We start from the raw sequence: 22,510 nt of genomic DNA on the forward strand, positions 1-22,510 counted from the left end.
CTATTTATCGTTCTTTCTTGATTACATCTTGTTATATCAATGTGATAGAGTGTATAAAGTATTCATATAATTCGAGTCAAATCATTTTGTGATTTTAGCAGTTAGTAATCATTTGTATTATATTTTTTAGGGAAAAAGCCACAAAAAAACCTTGAACTTTGCCCAAAGTGACACATTTACCCCAAACTTTTTTTTTTTTTTTGACGTGAAAAACTCGAACTTTCTTGCCAGTGTGACACATTTACCAAAAACTTATTTTTGTGACGTGAAAAACCCCGAACTTTCATTACGTGACACATTTACCCCAAAATTAGAGGGCATTTTGGTCTTTTCATTTTTAAAAATTTTTAAATTTTTTTTTACTTTTTAAAATTTTTTAATTCTTTTTTTCTCTCTTCCCTCCATTGGCTGGCCCGAAGAGAAGCCGGCGTCCGGCGAGGGCTGCCCTCGCCGTGGCCGGCTTCCGGCGAGGGCGCCCTCGTCGGCGTCGGGTGAGGGTCACCCTCACTTAGGCCTCGGGCTAGGGCGGCCCTCGCCGGCCTCGGGCTAGGGCGGCCCTCGCCTACGTCGGATGAGGGCGCCCTCACTGCGTCGGGCGAGGGTGCCCTCGCCGGATCGGGCAGGGCCGTCCTCGCGACACCGGCGAGGGCCGCCCTCGCTTGCGTCGGGCGAGGGGTGCCCTCGCCGGATCTGGCAAGGGCCGTCCTCACCGACGCCGGCGAGGTCGCGGGCGTCGGCTTCCTCCGCCGGCTCCGCCATGGCCGGCGGAGGGAAGAAGAAGAAAAAAGAATAAAAAAAAAAAGAAAAAGGAAAAAATAATAAAAGACAAAAATGCCATTGATGGGGTAAATGTGTCACGGTTTGGAAAGTTTGGGGTATTTCACGTCAAAAAAAAAGTTTGAGGTAAATGTGTCACTTTTAACAAAGCTGAAGTTTAGATTTTTTCAGTGGTTTTTTTTTCTATTTTTTAAGCCACTTTGATAGGCGTGCAACTTAAATAATGCAAATAAATCAATTTACTCCACAATTATGACGCGACTGACAACACAAGTAATTGATTAGTGTTTAATTAAAGCCTCGACTAAGATTAGATTTTAATAAGATTCATAATTTGTACTGTGCCTGAGCCTTGCAAGTTGGGTTTTCCTTGCCAGTAAATGAATTGTATGTCCTAAGATTAGTCTACATCTGATATCATCAATCAAGTTAGAAATTGTACTATATATTTGGCAAAACAAATTTGAATATTATAGATAAACAACTATCATGTGATTAAAAAAAAATCTTTGTTTTAACATTTATAGTACAACAAATTACATAAAATGTACTTTCAATCATCTAGGACTTATGCAATGAATGATACGTTCCCATCTGCTTGTTTGAATGGTTGCCAATTTAGAAAGTTAAGTTTACGTGATTATATCCATTGCCTAAATTCTCAACATGGAAGCACAATGTCATGGACTCATCATGTATTGCATGTTACTTGACTTATACTGTTATAATGACTAAAATGCTCAGTATCCTGCAACAGCTAATTTCATTTACATATCTATGTAGGCTAAACTCTTATTGTGGAAGGTTATAGAACTGTCATGTACTGCATGCTGTGATGCTACTTGACTTCTTCTTTTTTTTTTTTTTTTGTCGGTGTGATGCTACTTGACTTTACACCATAAGTATGGTGTCGTCAACAATTATGCATTTAGTCACATTTACATATGATAGATGCATATCCATGTAATTTAACCCTCTAAAGATTTATTATTTTCATTATATAGAATTTTTGTAAGAATAGCTAATTTTTTATCCAATTGATTTTCAGTTAATTTTTTTTTACTTTTTAATATTTATTTATCTGCCAAGCATTTATCATAATTTTGTTTTTATGATGATAGATAATTGATTGTTTTTTTTTTTCTAATGTCATTTATTTTTCAAATATATATTATCATGCCATAAAAGATTTTAATCAACTAGTTATTACAATCAGTCAGTGAAGGTGTTAAATACTTTTCAAATTCTAATAGTCACTCACTCTCTTTTGAGTCAGACTGGTGGTTGTGTACAAATATGAATGAAAATATTGATAGCATGAAAATATTTATCGCAATCATGTATTAATTACTTATAAATAAAAATCATGTGTTTTCTTTAAGTACTCTGGAATTTCCAAGGGTCCCCATGCGCTTTTGCCTTGTTATATGGCACCGACAGCACATGGGGAACGATCTCTCAATTGTCACCTCTTCTTGGAATTTTAACCCTTAGGAAACACGGTAATTGACAATGTCACGTGGGTGGGGCCTGTCCTTGTCCATTTATTCTCATTATCAATTACATTTTATTGTATTAGTGCTGACACACTGTGTAAGGTACACGATTGCTATTATTCGAGAAAATATTGAGTACCCTAACAGTGCTACGTCATCGGTGCTCTGAATGATTCATTGTGCGACACGTGTCCGGATGTCAGTCCACGTCTGCTTTCTCTTCTCGTCGCTTCTTTCCTCCCAATAACTCTCGGCTTGGCTGGTGGCTCGGCTCGACTGACAGGAGAGAGGACGGATGAATGGGTAATAAATGCGCGCAGCACTCCCGCTTAAAATTTCTCTCTCCTCCCTTAAATTTTCTGGATTTTGTCTCTCTCTCCTCGTGGAAGAGCAGACAGTCTTCTCTCTCCTCTTTGGTCTCTCTTCCTCCTCCGACGCTCCTTCCGGTCTAGCGATTCCTCCGACGACCGTCGCTCCCTCCCGACGACGGCCTTTCTCTCTCCACTCGACGGCCTCATCTCAGGGCTCCATTCTCTCGGCGCACTTTTTCCTAAATCGCGCTCTCTCCCGACGGCCGATTTCGCTCGCCTCTCTCCATCCCCCGACTCGCGACCGAGAAGCAATTGCTCCGCCCTGCTTGAAGCAATCCTCGAGAAACCCTAAATCTGCGACCGCATGTCAGGTTCGATTTTATTTCATGGTTTTTATGTTCGCATCTTTGTTTTGGGGGAGAAAGCTTGGCCTAAATCTGCGACCAGAAGTTCGCTGGTTTCTTGCTTCTGATTGAAAGCACAGCAACGCGAGAAAGCTTAGGCGAACCGTTGATGACAAAACGCCAGTGATTTAATTTGCTTGCTATCCGACCATTGTTTCGTGCAGATACTTGAGCACTTGGCAGATCTCAAGTCTCCTTGGAACTGCCCCGATGGAAGGCTGGTCATGCATCGTTTGGTCGACTTGACGGCAATAAGCAAAAGGCAAGACAAGGACTCTGCTTAGTTCTGGTGATTCATGACTTGATGCTGCCGTCAAGTGCATCGTTTGCTGCAATGTCGTTCTTACATAAGCGAACTTACAGATGCTGGTCTCACCAGTCTAAGGATGGAAGTATATATCTGAGATGTCGCTCAATTATTTGCCTCTACATTTAGCATTGCCTTGACTCTTTCGATTATTTACTTGAATTTTAACAGTACTAAGGTTTTGTCTGATTTCCCGCTCTTGTCATCCCGATCTTTGGTTTGTTATATGCAATCTCTTCACAATCTTCACCATCTATAGCTAGTGATCTAAAGAATGACTGTTAACATATCTTGGTTCTTTTGTTGTTTATTGTAATCTATGGTTGAATATTGGCTCTTTTGCCTTTGAAGTAATCTGAGATTTTGGAGCATGTTTGGTGATTACGGAAGGATTTCTTCCTCAAGAACTAATGTGTTAGAGCTGTTTTTATGAACTTCTTTAATCATTTAATAGATTTTTCCATTGCTATCCAAAATGATGTTATCTTTTCTTTCCATCTAGGTCTTTGAGAATATAATCATCAATTTAAGATGGTGCATACATGTTCATGGTAAGTCTCTAACCAGCAGGCCTCAGCTAATGTTAATTTTGTTTATTCGGATGTGTATGTTTGCAAGGTGACAGCTAGAATTTGTTTTATTATCCCTTGGTCATATCTTTCTGAGGGTTGCTTCTTGGAAAAGCTGTGGCCTGCAGGGGCTTTGAGTTCCTGTAGACTGTAGAGGAAAATGAAAATGTGTGAAATGTGAGTGGGACTGGAAAAGGCAATAGCACTCTGTAGCTGATGTTGGAGATTTGTTTCTTGGTTACTGTATTTTGAAGCAGTCCTAGCTCTATCATTTTGTTGAAAAGAAGTACCCCCAAGAAAAAGATGTGTGACTATTACCAAACATCATCTCTGTGTGTTTGTCTTCAGCTGATAGATATGACTCTCTTGGAAGTATTTCTTTGGATTAACTGTGCACCTTAGAAATTTACATGCTTTTACTTCTGCGTCTTTGCTGTCATTAATGAATGCGAGCATTGTGATAGGTTACATAAGCACATCAATAAACGATGGTCCTGGATGTTTAACATTGAGATGTCCTGATCCATCTTGTGGTGCTGCCGTCGGTCAAGACATGATAAATCTATTAGCACCTAAAGAAGATAAGAAAAAGTATTCTCAATATCTTCTTCGCTCGTACATTGAAGACAATAGAAAGGTATATGTGCAACCGTATTCTTTTTCTTTGTCTGAAGTTTTTTTTTTTAATTTTTAATGTGTGATAATGACTTTGCACTACTGGGTGCCTCTTAAATGAAATATAACTTCCTTTACCTCATTTTCCTACTGCCAGACCAAGTGGTGTCCTGCCCCTGGTTGTGAATACGCTGTAGAATATATTGCTGGTAGTGAAGGTTACGATGTTTCCTGCCAATGCTCTTTCAACTTTTGCTGGAATGTAAGCTTCTTTTGGAAATTTCTTGTATCAATATGTAGCAAGTAGTGTGTTGACATCCTTTTGATTTGATCTACTGCAGTGTACAGAGGAAGCTCACTGTCCAGTAGATTGTGGCACTGTGGCACAGTGGATCATGAAGAACAGGTGCTGAATCTGAAAACATGAACTGGTACATATAACTTTAAGCATGTAGAATTTGCCATCATTTGGGTTCTATGACAATGGTGTACAACGGATTGTGTGGTCTTTCCTCTTTCAAGAAACAAGAATGTTTTATGTGACTTACTTAGTAGGTTGGACATAGATAGTCCTATTTTGGCATGCTTTTATCAGCAGTATGAGATATTCTAAAATCAACCAGTTGACTGCATACAGGAGTTCCACAATTATCTCCTTTCTGTAGTTAAATTTGGAATCCTTGGTTAGTGCATTCACATATTTTCTCTGGAGGAGATCCAATAATGCTAAATTGGATGATTTGTCTGGAGGATAATGATGTCACCCATGTCAGTTTGAAGTTTGAACATATAGCAATTCTAAATGTGTCATTTCTTTTTTTCTTATTTTAGGAAAAATACTAAGTCTAGCCACTGCAATTCTCCTTTTGATTTATTTATGCATGTTTATTACTCCCATCTGGTCCTATACAGATATAGAACTACCAACAGGCGGGAAGAACCATCTATATGGATTATATAACAAGTCAATGCTTGCATGGAAACTGACTAGTGTTATTTTCCCTATATAGTTTTCAGTTGAATTTTTTTTTTTTTTTTGGGAGGGGGTGGGGCGGTGGGAAATCTTTTCGAGATACCAGGTAGACTTTGTTTAAGTGTCTATATTTGTGCTTGATCTTAAAATTCTACATTCATCATCCTTCTGACCTCGACAAACGTATAATATGACAACTTATAGGATAAGGTCTTTTTTCTGTTGAGGGTGGTGGATGGGACCGATGGAAATGGAGTCCAATCACTCTGCTACATTTTGAAGCTTTGATTGAGCTAGTAATGGTAGGAGGCGCTTCAACAGATCTGACTGGGATGGGTTTTCTAGAATACTTTTAATGATTGATATGGTGTTGTCAAAATGGAGTCTTTTTATCCTGTTTCCGGACGGTTTTATCGGGCTTATCTCTCTGTTATTTTGTCTGCCTTTTGGGTCATACCCAGTTTATCAGAGCAGGCCGGGGATTCATGCTGAAAATATATGTTTGGAGAGTTTGTTATTTGTGAACTTGTTGGTGCCATGTTGACAACCTGTGTGAATGGAATTGAAGCTCTTTTATAGAAATAAAATTGACCTTGTAGAGAATGTTGTGATGGGACACGCTAAAGTTTGATCAACCTAGTGCCGGTTGTTTGTATCTTTCATGATTGTTGTGGCAATATGTTTTGTTAAGGTGGGATGACAGGATAGAGCTAAGGTTTTACAGAATGTCTGGAAGAATATGACTCTTTATTTCACGTGAAATGTTGGCAATCCTACCTCAGGTTTGCCTTTAAGAATGAATTTGGACAGTCGTGCTCCCTCCAATAATTGCCACATTTTCTTAATTTGGATGCAAAAGTTTGAGGAAGTCTTAAATAAAATAGTGATTCAAGTGTCCAGAAATGTCATTATGTGCAAATATGTGGTTGTTGCTCGGCTTTCCTAACATATATGAAATGATATGCAGGATTCTAGCCAATTCAAAGCCTTGTCCAAAGCGTAAGCGGCCAATAGAGAAAACCAAGGGTGTATGCATATGACTTGTACACCTCCTTGTAAATTTGAGTTCCGCTGGTAAGGTTATTTTCTTCTAAATGGAGCATTTTCATTTATTTTTATGTACTCATTTTTATTGGGTGTATTCTTGTTGTGATACAATGTAATTCCCTTGGAACCCGTATTGTATGCCTTACTTGTTCTATATTACTTTTGCAAACAGGCTCTGTCTGGGTGCATGGTCTGACCATGGTGAGAGAACTGGTGGTTTCTATGCCTGCAATCGTTATGAGCCGCTAAGCAAGAGGGAGCGGTAGGAATTGAAAAACTTTGGCTTTTCTCGGGCAAAGTTATGTGCACACCGTGGAACTAACATTGTAGGTTTTGGTCGAGTGAAAATACCTTTTTGTAGTATGATGAGGCTGAGAGAAGAAGAGAGATGGCGAAAAACTCATTGGAGCGATATACTCATTATTATGAACGATGGGCGAGCAATCAATCCGTAAGTAGTGAATCTCTCCGTGTTTACTATCTCTCTCTCTCACTCTATAAACTGTCATATAATCTAGTCAAGGGGAATTGAGTGATCAATGATTTTTGTGTTCAGATTGAATTATCTAGGTTTAAGAATGCAGAAGCCCCTGTTTACTATCTCTCTCTCTCTCACTCTATAGGAATCTTTATGGCAAGTGAAGATGCCAGGCTACAAAAGGTCCCATCCTTTCCATCAATAACTGAGGCTTTTTTGGAAGTGCCACCACAGCCAATAGAGAAAATATTGGGTACCCTAAAGGGACCACGTCATTGGTGCTCTGAACGAGTCAGGCTTCGACACCTGTCCGCTGGCAGGTCCACGTCTGCTTCCCCTTCTCGTCTCGCTTCTTTCTCTCTCTCTCCTCTCTCTTTTCACTCTCTCCCAAATAACTCTCGGCTCGGCTGGTGGCTCGGCTCGGCTGGCAGAAGAAAGGACGGACGGATGGGTAATAAATGCGCAACACTCTCCCGCTTAAAATTTCTCTCTCCTCACTCGAATTTTCTGGTTTTGTCTCTCTCTCCTCGTGGAAGAGCAGGCAGTCTTCTCTCTCCTCTTTGCTCTCTCTTCCTCCTCCGACGCTCCATCCGGTCTAGCGATTCCTCGACGACCGTCGCTCCTCCCGACGACGGCCTTTCTCTCTCCACTCGACGGCCTCATCTCGGGGCTGCATTCTCTCGGCGCACTTCTTCCTAAATCGCGCTCTCTCCCAACGGCCGATTTCGCTCGCCTTTCTCCGTCCCCGACTCGCGACCGAGAAGCAATCGCTCCGCCCCTGCTCGAAGCAGTCCCTCGAGAAGCCCTAAATCTGCGACCGCAAGTCAGGTTCGATTTTATTTCCGAGTTTTTATGTTCGCATCTTTGTTTTGGGGGAGAAAGGTTGGCCTAAATCTGCGACCAGAAGTTCACTGGTTTATTGCTTCTGATTCTAAGCGCAGCAATGCAAGAAGTGAAACTGCGACTGTCTCTCTCTCTCTACCCTTGTCCGGTTTTCCGTTCTTGGCAAATTCGAAGATGAACCCACTTCTGGATACATGATCTTAGGCCGACCCGTCAAGTCGAAGCCCGACGTAATCTCGCTGCTTCGCTCCACCGAGCTGTTGAATCGCTTGTGTCCGGGGGGTTTCAAGATTTTCCCCCGGGGGGAGGGGGGGCACAATCGCCTATTCTGTCATTGCAGACTTCCAGGCGAGAAGAAATGTGCCCACAATGATCACCCCAACACCGAACCGCCTCCTTTGTCCTCTCTCGGTATGTCGTCATCCCTTCTCTGCTTTCGTTTTCCCTCGTCGTTTGGTTTCAGGAAGTGGTGGGGATGTTATAAGTCAAAGAAAGGAATCGGGCCGTGAGGTTTCGCCTGAATTGTGAGAGATTAACGCGGGAGTGGTCGACCCCACGTCCCGTATATGGCGAACGGTATGATTTTTGAATGAAAGCGGGTTCGCATGAGCTATGAGCGTTGGTGGGGAACGAGCAAGAAAGTGGGTTTTGCTGAAAATTTTGATCTTGTTGAAGTTGGATTTAAGGGTAGGGATTTTCTTGGATTTTGGGCTCTCTCTCTCTTTCTTGGTCGCGCGAGCACGATCTTATGCGTGGAAATACTTGTGTTGATCCGTTCTTTTCTTTCAGTGGGACTTTGATTGTGTATTTTCCCTTTGGAAATTGTGACTGGACTTTCGATTATATGTCCCTCCGCAAGCTGAACTGTGGACCCAATTTTGCCGCACGAAGTGGATTTTTAGATCAGGCTGCCGTAACAAAATCATGCACGGGTACCTATCTGTCTCGATTATTGACAAGTTGGGAGTCACGGCATTTCTGTTTGTTGAAAGCTAGTTAATCTTAGATGCTGTTTTTCAAGAAAAATTATAGGAAGAGTAGACACTGAACTAATGTGACTCTTTCGATGAACTGAAGCTGATATTACTTGAGATCTCTTGGAATAGTTGGTGGGTGTATCTAGATTCATGAACACCCTGGAATTGAATTAAATGGTTGCATTTCTTCTATTGATAAGCATTTTCTGCTCAACTGCTCATGCTTTGTATCTGACTTTAGTGTCCATTTTCTTATTTTCTCATTCTCTTTTTTGGTTTTGCCGTAAAGGGAATTAGTCGAATTGCTTGTCATCAATTATTGCGGTTAACCTTTTGACCTTGTTTTGCTCACACTCTGTCTTGAGTTAGTTTATCTTTTTAATTCTGTCGGTCTTACTGAGATCATGGGACTTGGTGGTTCAAAGATTTTAATCTTATAATTTTCTCAATTTTGATTGTTCATATGGGTTCGTGCGTTGTGCAATATTATCTGAGAAGGCCATGCCAGAATGGTTAAATGGTTTATTTGTACAGATTTGTCACCTGACTGCACCTTTATGATTCAGCACTTTTCGTTACTCCTTTCCATGTGCTGCACGAAAAGCTTTTTGACTTTGGTTCCGTTTAGCTATTATAACTTTCTCAGTATAAGCAAAGTATCAAAACTAACGTGTTTACTTCTTAATATTGCTTGCATTCAATTGTTACTTGGGTCACTTATGTGAGAATTTAGTGAGCATGGCAATTATTGGCTTTCATTTAATTCCACTGTGGAAGTACTCCATTTAGGATGTCATGGCATATTTGCTTCTTTTGACAAAGAGGATCACTACTCTAGAGTGTCCTTGCCAAATGAATCTTTCATATGGTGCATGATCAGAAAAATTTCGTTCATGCTGTAGTTATATTGGATTCATAGCTTTTAGGCCGATACCGAGAGTTCTTTGCCCATCATATGCCAGGTGCATAATTTTGCAAAATGCACGATCAGTTTTAAATCATCGTTATTTTTTCTCTCTGTAGAAAGCAATCTTTGTTATGGATTGATGAAGGCATGAGTTGAAGAAATCTTTGTTGTCCCAACTGTTCAACAGTGCTTCCATGGATGGCAAAAGCTCATCTGAGTTGAGCCTTCCCTGGTTCTGGATTATTGAGCATTTGGCAAAATTCGAGCAAGGTAAGCCATCCCTCTTGCATGGTATTCACCTTCGACAGTAGCATTTTTCAAGTTTTGGTCCACTTTCTCATCATTTTTGTTGGGCATTCATATGGTTTATGCTTTTCAGGTATCATTAAAGCGGCTCCAGAGTTACCTGCTCGCTTGGGAAAAATTATGGAGGAAGTTGTTTCTTTGAGATGCTTGGAGGATTTATGTGGCCCTAGAAATGGAAGCATGAACAGTACTTGGTCCTCATTGGGATCAAGGCGAAAATCGATACATCAAAGAGCTGCAAAAATGTCCTACAGTAAATGTTCCATAATGTGAGTTCTAATAAATGATGCAGTGAAAATGTGTTTTCTTTTCTTCATGACATCTTTCCACTGGTTCTGTTCTAATGAGTGCTGAAGTTCGGTGTCTATTCCCCTGTTTATGAATTTGTTATATCTTAGGGCTCTGCATCTGATCTTGAAGTGACTGCAAATGAGTTGTTCAAATGGGACCTTCACTCATTTTTAACGCACAAATGGGACCTTCACTCATTCTTTCATCCTTGAGGCAAGCATTTCGACTAGGGTTCAGGCCCCTGAACCCTAGTTGAAATGCTTGCAAGGGAGATTATTGAGCAGGGAAGTGAATATTACTGATGGAAAACCATGAGGTCTTGAGAATTTGCCTTCAACAAAGAGCAATTTGTTTATGAAAATGAAATTTTTGCATCACGCTTTTTCTCAAAATGATAATGAAACCTGTAAGTCCTTTTTTTGTCTTTCTATGGTTGTTTCTGAGGCTTGTAAATTGTTATTGTAAAGCATGTGGGAAGAGTACACGGAACGACTGGGTTGAAGGACTGGCTCCTACCTACTGTTGCAGTTCAGAGGCATTCTGATTTGTTACAGCAAGTGCATTTGACCCCAATGAATTGTCATATTTTGACCGAGAATGTTGGAGTCTATATAGACATTCTGATGTTTTAATCTAGTTAATTGATATAATAATATGCTTGTAGTAGAGTTAGCCCATTTGCTTTGTGTCTATTCGAATGAAATGCTTCTCATCTTAAATAAAGATCACAGCCAATGATCAGTTAAGTTGCTTATGAGATATAATTAGCATCTCAAGTGATGTTGGATGGATAATAAAATCGACATGAGTTGCACTTTGTATGCTGTGAGTTCCACCTGAATCTCTGCAGAAGCATAGTCACAAAAAACAGGAGAGAATTAAGTCTTGATCTCTATTCGATAGATAAATATCTGCTCCAAGCAAAGAGAGAAATTATGTTACTTAGTTGAATATATTTAAGATAGCATGGTCCATAGACTCTGTGCTTTGAAATGGCCTAGCTAAAATGTGAGGAAAGATGATCAAATTGTGATATACTTTAAGCCCAAGTATGATAATTTATATTATTGGGCAATTAGAGTTTTCTTTCATTATTGTGAGTGCTTTTTCTCACATCTATCTTCCTGGTACTTAGGACCTTGCAGGGAAGTCGCTCAGAATCTGCACGAGTATTTTAGAGCTGTATACAAGGTTGATCATATTCTACCTGGAATGACATCTTTCTGATGTGAATGACATTCTCTTGCGTGAATATCTCTAGGTTTGAAGTTATCTGACATGGCTTCATCCAGGTGGTTACTGAAGCAGACATCGAAGAGTTTGAGGCAAACTATAGAGGTTCTGATTCTGAAAAGAATGATCTTATTGATCTATACGAGAAATTCAAGGGTAACATGAACAGGTGGGGTTGATATGTCATTTTTCCTCTCTTTTTCCTTTCTTATAGATGCCTATCTGACATAAAAGTATTTGAAATCTTTTGTACCTTTTCCTTCACAGGCTTTTCTGTTCGATGCTCTGCTCAGATCCCAAGCTTGATTTCCACCGCTTTAAGGATATCATTGATGATGCAATAGCAGCAGGTTGGTTTTTTGACAATTTGATCTCTTCTTGACTGTTAGATTTACTCTTAAACCTCAGTCAGAATTTGAGACTTCAAGCAGGGCTGGGCTTCATCGTGTTTTATAGAGTTTAATAACAGCGAGGTCAATATTTAAAAAATAATTTTCTTTCACAATGATAAATTTAGCACAGGTTGCTCATTTACTTTTATGGAGAGCATCCTTTTTTGTCTTTTTATGTTTCTAAATAATGCTGGTCTGAGGATACTGGTGTTTAGTAGCCTAGATCTTATGCGTGCTTGATAATGTAGCGTACACTATCCTGATATAGTGCTTAATGCATGCTCTGTTTCTCTGTGTCCTACAGGAACGTTGAAGACAACCAAGGCATACGAGAAGTGGGCAAAGAAAATTTCCAAAACTGAACCACCTACAGATCCTCTTAGAAAGAGGGAGAAGTGAGTGACACAGCTGCACTGGGCTTTCTATTCTACATAATTTTTGCTTCGATTTCTTGACTGTACTGTTAGTAGTATGTTCTTCTTTTGAATTGGAATGCTAACCTTTGTTTCCCATTTCTGATAGAGCGAAGAAGAAGTCAGACGATCTTCTTGCAATTATATCTCAGCGCCGTAGCGAGCGAAGGGAGCATTTTGATTCCATGTTTTCATCTCTGGTGAATAAATCTGGTGGTGGAATGCAGAGTTCAGAACCCAGTGAAGAAGAGTTTGAGGCTGCAAGAAAGAAACTTGAGAGCTGAAAGTCTGACAAAAAGTCCAGGCAAAAATAACAGGAACATGTGATGTATTGGATTAACTGTGTATAGCTTTGGTTGCTTTGAGCACTCTCTTATGCTTCTAATTTCGGTAGCCAAAATTGGTGTGTTTGATTTCCCCTTTGTTTGAATGATATTTTGGGATGACAGATGCTCAATGCTCTTGGTTTGTTTCCTTATCTTCTGGCAGCGCAAGAACTACATTTGTTGTAATACTGGAAATTGCTGCCTATAGTTTTGTGCATGCTTAAGTTACAGGAACTTTACTTTCCCAAATGGGATTGGACTACTTTTCTACCAAATGGCTGATCATTCTCAGGGGTTCATTTGAACATTAAAAAGACTGCCAATGAATGTTCAGCAGCTTCTAGATGAAGAAAAACTAGAGAAGCTCAAGTTTTGGATTATGAGTATGGTTTAATTCATTTTGCTTTCTTGATTTCATCAACGCCACCTGTTTAATTTTGGTCTATTGCATAAGGTGATGGCATGAACGAATTGTAGTAAATATTATTTTAACATGAACTCAAGACATCGTTCATTATCCTTGAGAGATTAGTTTGAGTTGATTCCATATTTATGCTGTCCTTGAATAGAGGGGGATGTACATATGATCTTTTGAGTAGAAGACTTGCTCAGTATACTTCATCTCAATTGTCAAAACAGTGGAGCCAGATTTTAAGTATATAAGACTGACTTGTTCTCAAATCTCTTTGTTTGCTTGGCAATACAAAACTCGTTAATGCTTCCCGCAAAACATGTAGGCATCAAGCAATTTTAGGTTGCACTAAACTCTCAATTCTGAGATGAATAATGTGAAAGCTTACGCGATTCAGTCAAAATTCTCGATTGCAACTTCAGAGCAATGTCTTTGTCTAATTAGATTAGAACCGATCAAGATTTTAGTATAATGCCATGGCCGCATCTTGGGGTCAAGAGCAATGTGTCCTACTTGACTTAGCTGGAAATAGTTGAAAGGAGAACTAGCATTTAACTGGGTGTCCAGCGTAAGGACGATCAGCAAGTTGGGAATTGGATATCCATTTTGTGCAAATTTTGTTTGCAAAGCCTAGGCGAGTTCACATACTAAAATGCACGAGACGTTTTGCATGCTTACGATTTGCCAAATCTTAACTAGTAATACTTCAAATCACAAATTTTTACAACCAGAATGACACCATCCATCCGAGATTCCGAGTGGCATGTCGTTAGAGACACAAATTCCGTACCCAGCAACAAATAAATTGTGCTATCATAAGCTGTGTTGCAGATGCTGTTTACATGAGAAAATGTCCTCAATGCTAAAGCTTCAAGACATGAGCTAGCTGGCATGCTGCGCTCACAGGAAGTCAAACTAGCATCAGACTAGTCTGAGACCCTTCAACGCAGCTCCCGCGTTCTAAGATATTATCAAATTCTTATTGCCTTGATGACGGATGGGGATTCCTTTAGCAATAGCATCCTGGGCAGCAGTCCAGTGATCAGAGGGGCAGCCATGCATATCAGAATAGTGATGCTGATGCACCATCTCGAAGAGCAACCGGAGGTCATCCGTCTAATCTCATCTATTTAGTGCAAACTGCTTTGGATTAGGGCCACCTGCATAGGCCAAAGGTCTAGATTTAATCAGTTCATGAGATTTGTCTTTATTGCATGGTCTCTAGGTAGCTGGATCTTCTCACCCGTACTGAATTATAGGAAGTTGCTGCACCTGCAGTTGAACCCGATCAAATCCACTTGCTTTCATCAGGCAGTGCACCCAGTAGGTCCAAAACTTTTGAATAACATTATAGCTGAATTACCACTTGCATTGGATTTTGGTGAACTCCGATTGAGGAGACTTTGATATCCAGCGCAACCCTTGCACAGCCCTTGCACCAGCAACTGTGTGCTTCCCACTCTTGCCAGAGCTTCCCGTGACAATGCTGCTACCAGGACAAGCTGCAAGCTTAGCTTGTTCTTGCCTCGGCAGCATATCCATGTGGCACTTGGAAGTTGGGAAATATATTGGCTGTGGTGGCACTTCCAAAAAGCCTCAGTTATTGATGGAAAGGATAGGACCTTTTGTAGTCTGGCATCTTCACTTGCCATAAAGATTCCTATAGAGTGAGAGAGAGAGATAGTAAACAGGGGCTTCTGCATTCTAAAACCTGGATAATTCAATCTGAACACAAAAATCATTGATCACTTAATTCCCCTTGACTAGATTATATGAAAGTTTCTTTTATATGTATGATTTCAAGTGCTTCATCTCAAATCATAGTGAATTCTTTCGTTGGTCTAATCATTAAAAAAGGCCCCACCCTTTTGCACAGATCATTGATTGGAAGAAGACAAGAAGTAAAATGAGTTTTTAACTGCTCCCAAGCACGAGAGCACAACAGCTTTGAAATGACAACTAAAAATTCACAAGAAAGCATTAACACAGGTATTGCTAGTCCCTAACAGAATATACCTAGAGCATGCAAGCTGATAAACAGAAAGACTGTAGATCCAACATAATAAGTTGACAGCAAAGGCAAACAAATATTTCGCAATGCCTTACTTCTAAATCACTCTTGCAAATATGATTTGTAACAGCACAGAAAATACTCTCCCAACACTTGTATGAGACAGTTGCCTTCTCAGTTTGAATTTTATGAGCTCAGAAAAAAAAAAAATCCTTGCTTATTGTCATTTGTAGACTTTCTTTCATTCTAAAAACATCAGTATAATTCTTAGGAGTATCTTTTGTTGTGGGTGCAACTTCAGACAGTCTTGAGAATATTTTTCCTAATAGTTTGTTTAACCAGAAACAGCCTCTCTTTTTCTTTTTTTTTTCTCTTTCCATATTCCGTGATTGAAACTATCATTTTTTTTTAGTACCAAATTTTAACTCTACCAGAAAAGGAAGAACAGATACGGCAACAACTCACTGTACATTATCAGCATAGCCTGCCCATGAATGGCCCTAAACTCTAGAAAGCACATCTATTGTTGAAAACACAAGGTAAGCAACTTCAATTCGTGTTTCCCCTAAACTTTATGTAGCAAGAACCACTGAGTCTCTTCCTCCCTACAGGCATCCTCGACACAATATCACACAATTTATTCCAAAGAGTCCAATGCCCTACATCTTGGGATGGCAATTGCAACCTGTTCACGTGGCGTTACCTTTCCTCCCACTTGAAAGCAGACGTTCTATTGCCAACACCCCAAAAGCAATTAATCATGCTACTGATCATCAAACAAGTCGGGCACACAACATCTTCATCTTGTGCATTTGCAAATGAACCAAGCACTCCATCTAAATCTGACCAAAAGAACTACCCACATGAAAGCATTCGAGAAAGACCAACATAATGGAATTAGGCGAGGGAGACGGACCGAGTTCTCTGTAGACCTTGCTTCTGCCGTCGACGGAGCTACAAGCCCGGACCATACAGCCCGAGACCATGGACTTGTGCGGCTGCGGAGCCCACCATCTTGACCCAAACGAAGCAGATTCTCAAGACCTTGCTCTTTGTTGAAGGCAAATTCTCAAGACCTCATGTTTTCCATCAGTAATATTCACTTCCCTGCTCAATAATCTCCCTTGCAAGCATTTCAACTAGGGTTCAGGGGCCTGAACCCTAGTCGAAATGCTTGCCTCAAGGATGAAAGAATGCACAGAGAGACACACTCAGAGAGAGAGAGAGGGGCAGTATGGTGTTGCTGAGCAAGGAAGAAGACACGCAACACGAGGGCATACCCGAGACCTCACCGAACCGCGAGGGAAGAACCGCCAAAAGCGTGGAGGGCGTGGGAGAGGCGAGCGAAATCGGACGTCGGGAGAGAGCGCGATTTAGGAAGAAGTGCGCCGAGAGAATGGAGCCCTGAGATGAGGCCGTGGAGGGGAGAGAGAAAGGCCGTCGTCGGGAGGGAGCGACGGTCGTCGGAGGAATCGCTAGACCGGAAGGAGCGTCGGAGGAGGAAGAGAGAGCAAAGAGGAGAGAGAATACTGTCTGCTCTTCCACGAGGAGAGAGAGAAAACCCAGAAAATTTAAGTGAGGAGAGAGAAATTTTAAGCGGGAGTGCTGCGCATTTATTACCCATTGATCCGTCCTCTCTTCTGCCAGTCGAGCCGAGCCACCAGCCGAGCCGAGCATTATCGGAAGGAAAGAAGCGACGAGAAGAGAAAGCAGACGTGGACTGACACATGGACAGGTGTCACGCAATGAATGGTTCAGAGCACGAATTGCGTGGCACTGTTAGGGTACCCAATATTTTCTCACAGGGAATATATTTCCCAATTTCCAAGTGCCACATGGACATGCTGCCGAGGCAAGAACAAGCTAAGCTTGCAGCTTGTCCTGGTAGCAGCATTGTCACGGGAAGCTCTGGCAAGAGTGGGAAGCACACAGTTGCTAGTGCAAGGGCTGTGCAAGGGTTGCGCTGGATATCAAAGTCTCCTCAATCGGAGTTCACCAAAATCCAATGCAAGTGGTAATTCAGCTATAATGTTATTCAAAAGTTTTGGACCTACTGGGTGCACTGCCTGATGAAAGCAGGTGGATTTGATCGGGTTCAACTGCAGGTGCAGCAACTTCCTATAATTCAGCACGGGTGAGAAGATCCAGCTACCTAGAGATATCATGCAATAAAGACAAATCTCATGAACTGATTAAATCTAGACCTTTGGCCTATGCAGGTGGCCCTAATCTAAAGCAGTTTGCTCTTCGAGATGATGCATCAGCATCACTATTCTAATATGCATGGCTGCCCCTCTGATCACTGGACCGCTGCCCAGGATGCTATTGCTAAAGGAATCCCCATCCGTCATCAAGGCAATAAGAATTTGATAATATCTTAGAATGCAGGAGCTGTGTTGAAGGGTCTCAGACTCTAATCTGATGCTAGTTTGACTTCCTGTGAGCGCAGCATGCCAGCTAGCTCATGTTTTGAAGCTTTAGCATTGAGGACATTTTCTCATGTAAACAGCATTTGCAACACAGCTTATGATAGCACAATTTATTTGTTTTTGGGTACGGAATTTGTGTCTCTAACGACATGCCACTCGGAATCTCGGATGGATGGTGTCATTCTGGTTGTAAAAATTTGTGATTTGAAGTATTACTAGTTAAGATTTAGCAAATCGTAAGCATGCAAAACGTCTCTTGTGCATTTTAGCATGTGAACTGGCCTAGGCTCTGCAAACAAAATCTGCACAAAATGGATATCCAATTCCCAACTTGCTGATCGTCCTTACGCTGGACACCCAGTTAAATTCTAGTTCTCCTTTCAACTGTTTCTAGCTAAGTCAAGTAGGACACATTGCTCCTAACCCCAAGATGCGGCCATGGCATTATACTAAAATCTTGATCGGTTCTAATCTGATTAGACAAACATTGCTCTGAAGTTGAAATTGAGAATTTTGACTGAATTGCGTAAGCTTTCACCTTATTCATCTCAGAATTGAGAGTTTAGTGCAACCTAAAATTGCTTGATGCCGACTTGTTTTGCGGGAAGCATTAACGAGTTTTGTCTTGCCAAGCAAACAAAGAGATTTGAGAACAAGTCAGTCTTATATACTTAAAATCTGGCTCCAATGTTTTATGACAATTGAGATGAAGTATACTGAGCAAGTCTTCTGCTCAAAAGATCATATGTACATCCCCCTTTATTCAAGGATAGCATAAATATGGAATCAACTCAAACTAATCTCTCAAGGATAATGAACAATGTCTTGAGTTCATGTTAAAATAATATTTACTACAATTCGTTCATGCCATCACCTTATGCGATAGACCGAAATTAAACAGGTGGCGTTGATGAAATCAAGAAAGCAGAATGAATTAAACCATACTCATAATCCAAAACTTGAGCTTCTCTAGTTTTTCTTCATCTAGAAGCTGCTGAACATTCATTGGCAGTCTTTTTAATGTTCAAATGAACCCCTGGAGAATGATCAGCCATTTGGTAGAAAAGTAGTCCAATCCCATTTGGGAAAAGTAAAGTTCCTGTAACTTAAGCATGCACAAAACTATAGGCAGCAATTTCTAGTATTACAACAAATGTAGTTCTTGCGCTGCCAGAAGATAAGGAAACGAACCAAGAGTGCATTGAGCATCTGTCATCCCAAAATATCATTCAAACAAAGGGGAAATCAAACACACCAATTTTGGCTACAGAAATTAGAAGCATAAGAGAGTGCTCAAAGCAACCAAAGCTATACACAGTTAATCCAATACATCACATGTTCCTGTTATTTCTGCCTGGACTTTTTGTCAGACTTTCAGCTCTCAAGTTTCTTTCCTGCAGCCTCAAACTCTTCTTCACTGGGTTCTGAACTCTGCATTCCACCACCGTATTTATTCACCAGAGATGAAAACATGGAATCAAAATGCTCCTTTCGCTCGCTACGGCATTGAGATATAATTGCAAGAAGATTGCCTGACTTCTTCTTCGCTCTATCAGAAATGGGAAACAAAGGTTAGCATTCCAATTCAAAAGAAGAACATACTACTAACAGTACAGTCAAGAAATCGAAGCAAAAATTATGTAGAATAGAAAGCCCAGTGCAGCTGTGTCACTCACTTCTCCCTCTTTCTAAGAGGATCTGTAGGTGGTTCAGTTTTGGAAATTTTCTTTGCCCACTTCTCGTATGCCTTGGTTGTCTTCAACGTTCCTGTAGGACACAGAGAAACAGAGCATGCATTAAGCACTATATCAGGATAGTGTACGCTACATTATCAAGCACGCATAAGATCTAGGCTACTAAACACCAGTATCCTCAGACCAGCATTATTTAGAAACATAAAGAGACAAAAAAGGATGCTCTCCATAAAAGTAAATGAGCAACCTGTGCTAAATTTTATCATTGTGAAAGAAAATTATTTTTAAATATTGACCTCGCTGTTATTAAACTCTATAAAACACGATGAAGCCCAGCCTTGCTTGAAGTCTCAAATTCTGAGGTTTAAAAGTAAATCTAACGGTCAAGAAGAGATCAAATTGTCAAAAAACCAACCTGCTGCTATTGCATCATCAATGATATCCTTAAAGCAGTGGGAATCAAGCTTGGGAGTAAAGCCTGTGAAGGAAAACGTACAAAAGATTTCAAATACTTTTATGTCAGATAGGCATCTATAAGAAAGGAAAAAAGAGAGGAAAAAGGACATATCAATCCCACCTGTTCATGTTACCCTTGAATTTTTCGTATAGATCAATAAGATCATTCTTTTCAGAATCAGAACCTCTATAGTTTGCCAAACTCTTCGATGTCTGCTTCAGTAACCACCTGGATGAAGCCATGTCAGATAACTTCAAACCTAGAGATATTCATGCAAGAGAATGTCATTCACATCAGAAAGATGTCATTCCAGGTAGAATATGATTAACCTTGTATATAGCTCTAAAATACTCGTGCAGATTCTGAGCGACTTCCCCTGCAAGGTCCTAAGTACCAGGAAGATAAATGTGAGAAAAAGCACTCACAATAATGAAAGAAAACTCTAATTGCCCAATAATATAAATTATCATACTTGGGCTTAAAGTATATCACAATTTGATCATCTTTCATCACATTTTAGCTAGGCCATTTCAAAGCACAGAGTCTATGGACCATGCTATCTTAAATATATTCAACTAAGTAACATAATTTCTCTCTTTGCTTGGAGCAGATATTTATCTATCGAATAGAGATCAAGACTTAATTCTCTCCTTTTTTTGTGACTATGCTTCTGCAGAGATTCGGGTGGAACTCACAGCATACAAAGTGCAACTCATGTCGATTTTATTATTCATCCAACATCACTTGAGATGCTAATTATATCTCATAAGCAACTTAACTGATCATTGACTGTGATCTTTATTTAAGATGAGAAGCATTTCATTCGAATAGACACAAAGCAAATGGTCTAACTCTACTACAAGCATATTATTATATCAATTAACTAGATTAAAACATCAGAATGTCTATATAGACTCCGACATTCTCGGTCAAAATATGACAATTCATTGGGGTCAAATGCACTTGCTGTAACAAATCGGAATGCCTCTAAACTGCAACAGTAGGTAGGGAGCCAGTCCTTCAACCCAATCGTTCCGTGTACTCTTCCCACATGCTTTACAACAAGCTTCAGAAACAACCATAGAAAGACAAAAAAGGACTTACAGGTTTCATTATCATTTTGAGAAAAAGCGTAATGAATTCCATTTTCATAAACAAATTGCTCTTTGTTGAAGGAAAATTCTCAAGACCTCATGGTTTTCCATCGGTAATATTCACTTCCTGGTCAATAATCTCCCTTGCAAGCATCAAATTGAAAAACTTGATTTTTGCTTACCGTAAAGGTTACACAGAAACACTATAATGACTATCACACGCTTGCAACTAAAACAATTCATCCCCACCTCAATGTAGCTCTCAATTCGTGAAATGTCATTGCCTCAATTTTGGCGAGTCATTATTAGGCAACACGGCTTCACCAATGCTTGCCCCTGCAATTTTTCTGCAGAAAAAACGAATGCGAAATGGTCAAGTCCCCAAAACGGGGTGGAACGATAGGTTCGATTAAAAGACAGTACCTTGACATGACTTTTGGTAGAACTAGTAACTGAAGCCACCGATCCTTTCAATTTCTTCCCTTTCTTGTCCTCAGAAGTCGCCGCCGACTCAGGTGTCGACAAATTCAACACGCCCCTTTTGGACACCATTTTGCTCTCCGAGCAAGACGATAGAACGACCAGCCCAGAATCTCGGAGCAGCCGCGAAGCTACAACGTGCAAAAAAAGTCAGCAACGTCTTTGAAGGACCGATCTGGAAAGAAAGACTATAAAATTCACGCTGGGTTCACACAAAAATGAGAGTACCCGGACGAACTTCAAAGAAGGGGTGGCGAAACCCCTGAATCCTAATCGAAATGCTTGCCTCATGGATGAAAGAATGCACAGAGACACACTCAGAGAGAGAGAGAGAGAGGCAGTATGGTGTTGCTGAGCAAGGAAGAAGAGACGCAGAACGAGGGCATACCCGAGACCTCACCGAACCGCGAGGGAAGAACCGCTAAAAGCGTGGAGGTCGTGGGAGAGGCGAGCGAAATCGGCCGTCGGGAGAGAGCGCGATTTAGGAAGAAGTGCGCCGAGAGAATGGAGCCATGAGATGAGGCCGTCGAGTGGAGAGAGAAAGGCCGTCGACCAAATGATGCATGACCGGCCTTCCATCGGAGCAGTTCCAAGGAGACTTGAGATCGCCAAGTGCTCAAGTATCGCACGAAACAATGGTCGGACATCAAGCAAATTAAATCATCGGCGTTTTGTCATCAACGGTTCGACTAAGCTTTCTCGCGTTGCTTTGTGCTTTCAATCGAAGCAAGAAACTAGCGAACCGGTCGCAGATTTAGGCCAAGCTTTCTCCCCCAAAACAAAGATGCGAACATAAAAACCCGGAAATAAAATCGAACCTGACATGCGATCGCAGACTTAGGGCTTCTCGAGGATTGCTTCGAGCAGGGCGGAGCAATTGCTTCTCGGTCGCGAGTCGGGGGACGGAGAGAGGCGAGCGAAATCGGCCGTCGGGAAAGAGCGCGATTTAGGAAAAAGTGCGCCGAGAGAATGGAGCCCTGAGATGAGGCCGTCGAGTGGAGAGAGAAAGGCCGTCGTCGGGAGGGAGCGACGGTCGTCGGAGGAATCGCTAGGACCGGAAGGAGCGTCGGAGGAGGAAGAGAGACCAAAGAGGAGAGAGAAGATGCGCTCTTCCACGAGGAGAGAGAGACAAAATCCAGAAAATTTAAGGGAGGAGAGAGAAATTTTAAGCGGGAGTCTTTGCGCGCATTTAGGGTGCGTTTGTTTGCGTTTGTTTAAAAATTGTTTGAACGAAATAGAAAAAAGTGTTTCTATTCCGGAAGAACAAT

The 22,510-nt window shown here is 41.0% G+C and overlaps 3 protein-coding genes and 1 pseudogene across 6 annotated transcripts; 2 read left to right on the forward strand and 2 right to left on the reverse strand.

Moving 5' to 3' along the window:
* Positions 1-3,160: 3,160 nt before the first annotated feature.
* LOC104415440 lies at positions 3,161-7,576 on the forward strand (annotated as a pseudogene).
* A 3,193-nt stretch (positions 7,577-10,769) lies between these two features.
* LOC120287501 (chaperone protein dnaJ 6-like) lies at positions 10,770-12,914 on the forward strand. Its single transcript, XM_039300310.1, has 6 exons — positions 10,770-10,797; positions 11,437-11,492; positions 11,594-11,703; positions 11,802-11,884; positions 12,231-12,321; positions 12,449-12,914. Exons 1-6 carry the CDS (start codon positions 10,770-10,772, stop codon positions 12,621-12,623), a joined length of 543 nt encoding a protein of 180 aa, XP_039156244.1. The 3' UTR covers positions 12,624-12,914.
* Positions 12,915-13,748: 834 nt separating this feature from the next.
* LOC104452406 lies at positions 13,749-16,164 on the reverse strand. 4 transcript variants are annotated; one of them, XM_039314828.1, is made up of 4 exons: positions 16,005-16,164; positions 14,448-14,737; positions 14,321-14,349; positions 13,749-14,237 (listed from the first exon to the last, which is right to left on the reverse strand). In XM_039314828.1, the coding sequence occupies exons 1-4, from the start codon at positions 16,072-16,074 to the stop codon at positions 14,228-14,230; spliced, it is 399 nt and encodes a 132-aa protein (XP_039170762.1). In that variant the 5' UTR covers positions 16,075-16,164; the 3' UTR covers positions 13,749-14,227. The 4 variants fall into 4 exon arrangements, with proteins under 4 accessions (XP_039170762.1, XP_039170717.1, XP_039170741.1 ...); XM_039314783.1 differs by having other exon boundaries at positions 14,441-14,737; XM_039314807.1 differs by lacking the exon at positions 14,321-14,349 and having other exon boundaries at positions 14,441-14,737.
* A 2,478-nt stretch (positions 16,165-18,642) lies between these two features.
* LOC104415441 (chaperone protein dnaJ 6) lies at positions 18,643-19,910 on the reverse strand. Its single transcript, XM_039300317.1, has 4 exons — positions 19,802-19,910; positions 19,627-19,689; positions 19,194-19,284; positions 18,643-19,066 (listed from the first exon to the last, which is right to left on the reverse strand). The coding sequence occupies exons 1-4, from the start codon at positions 19,908-19,910 to the stop codon at positions 18,892-18,894; spliced, it is 438 nt and encodes a 145-aa protein (XP_039156251.1). The 3' UTR covers positions 18,643-18,891.
* Positions 19,911-22,510: the final 2,600 nt, after the last annotated feature.

This window comes from Eucalyptus grandis, chromosome 1, assembly GCF_016545825.1.
Source record: "Eucalyptus grandis isolate ANBG69807.140 chromosome 1, ASM1654582v1, whole genome shotgun sequence".
Taxonomy (NCBI): domain Eukaryota; kingdom Viridiplantae; phylum Streptophyta; class Magnoliopsida; order Myrtales; family Myrtaceae; genus Eucalyptus; species Eucalyptus grandis.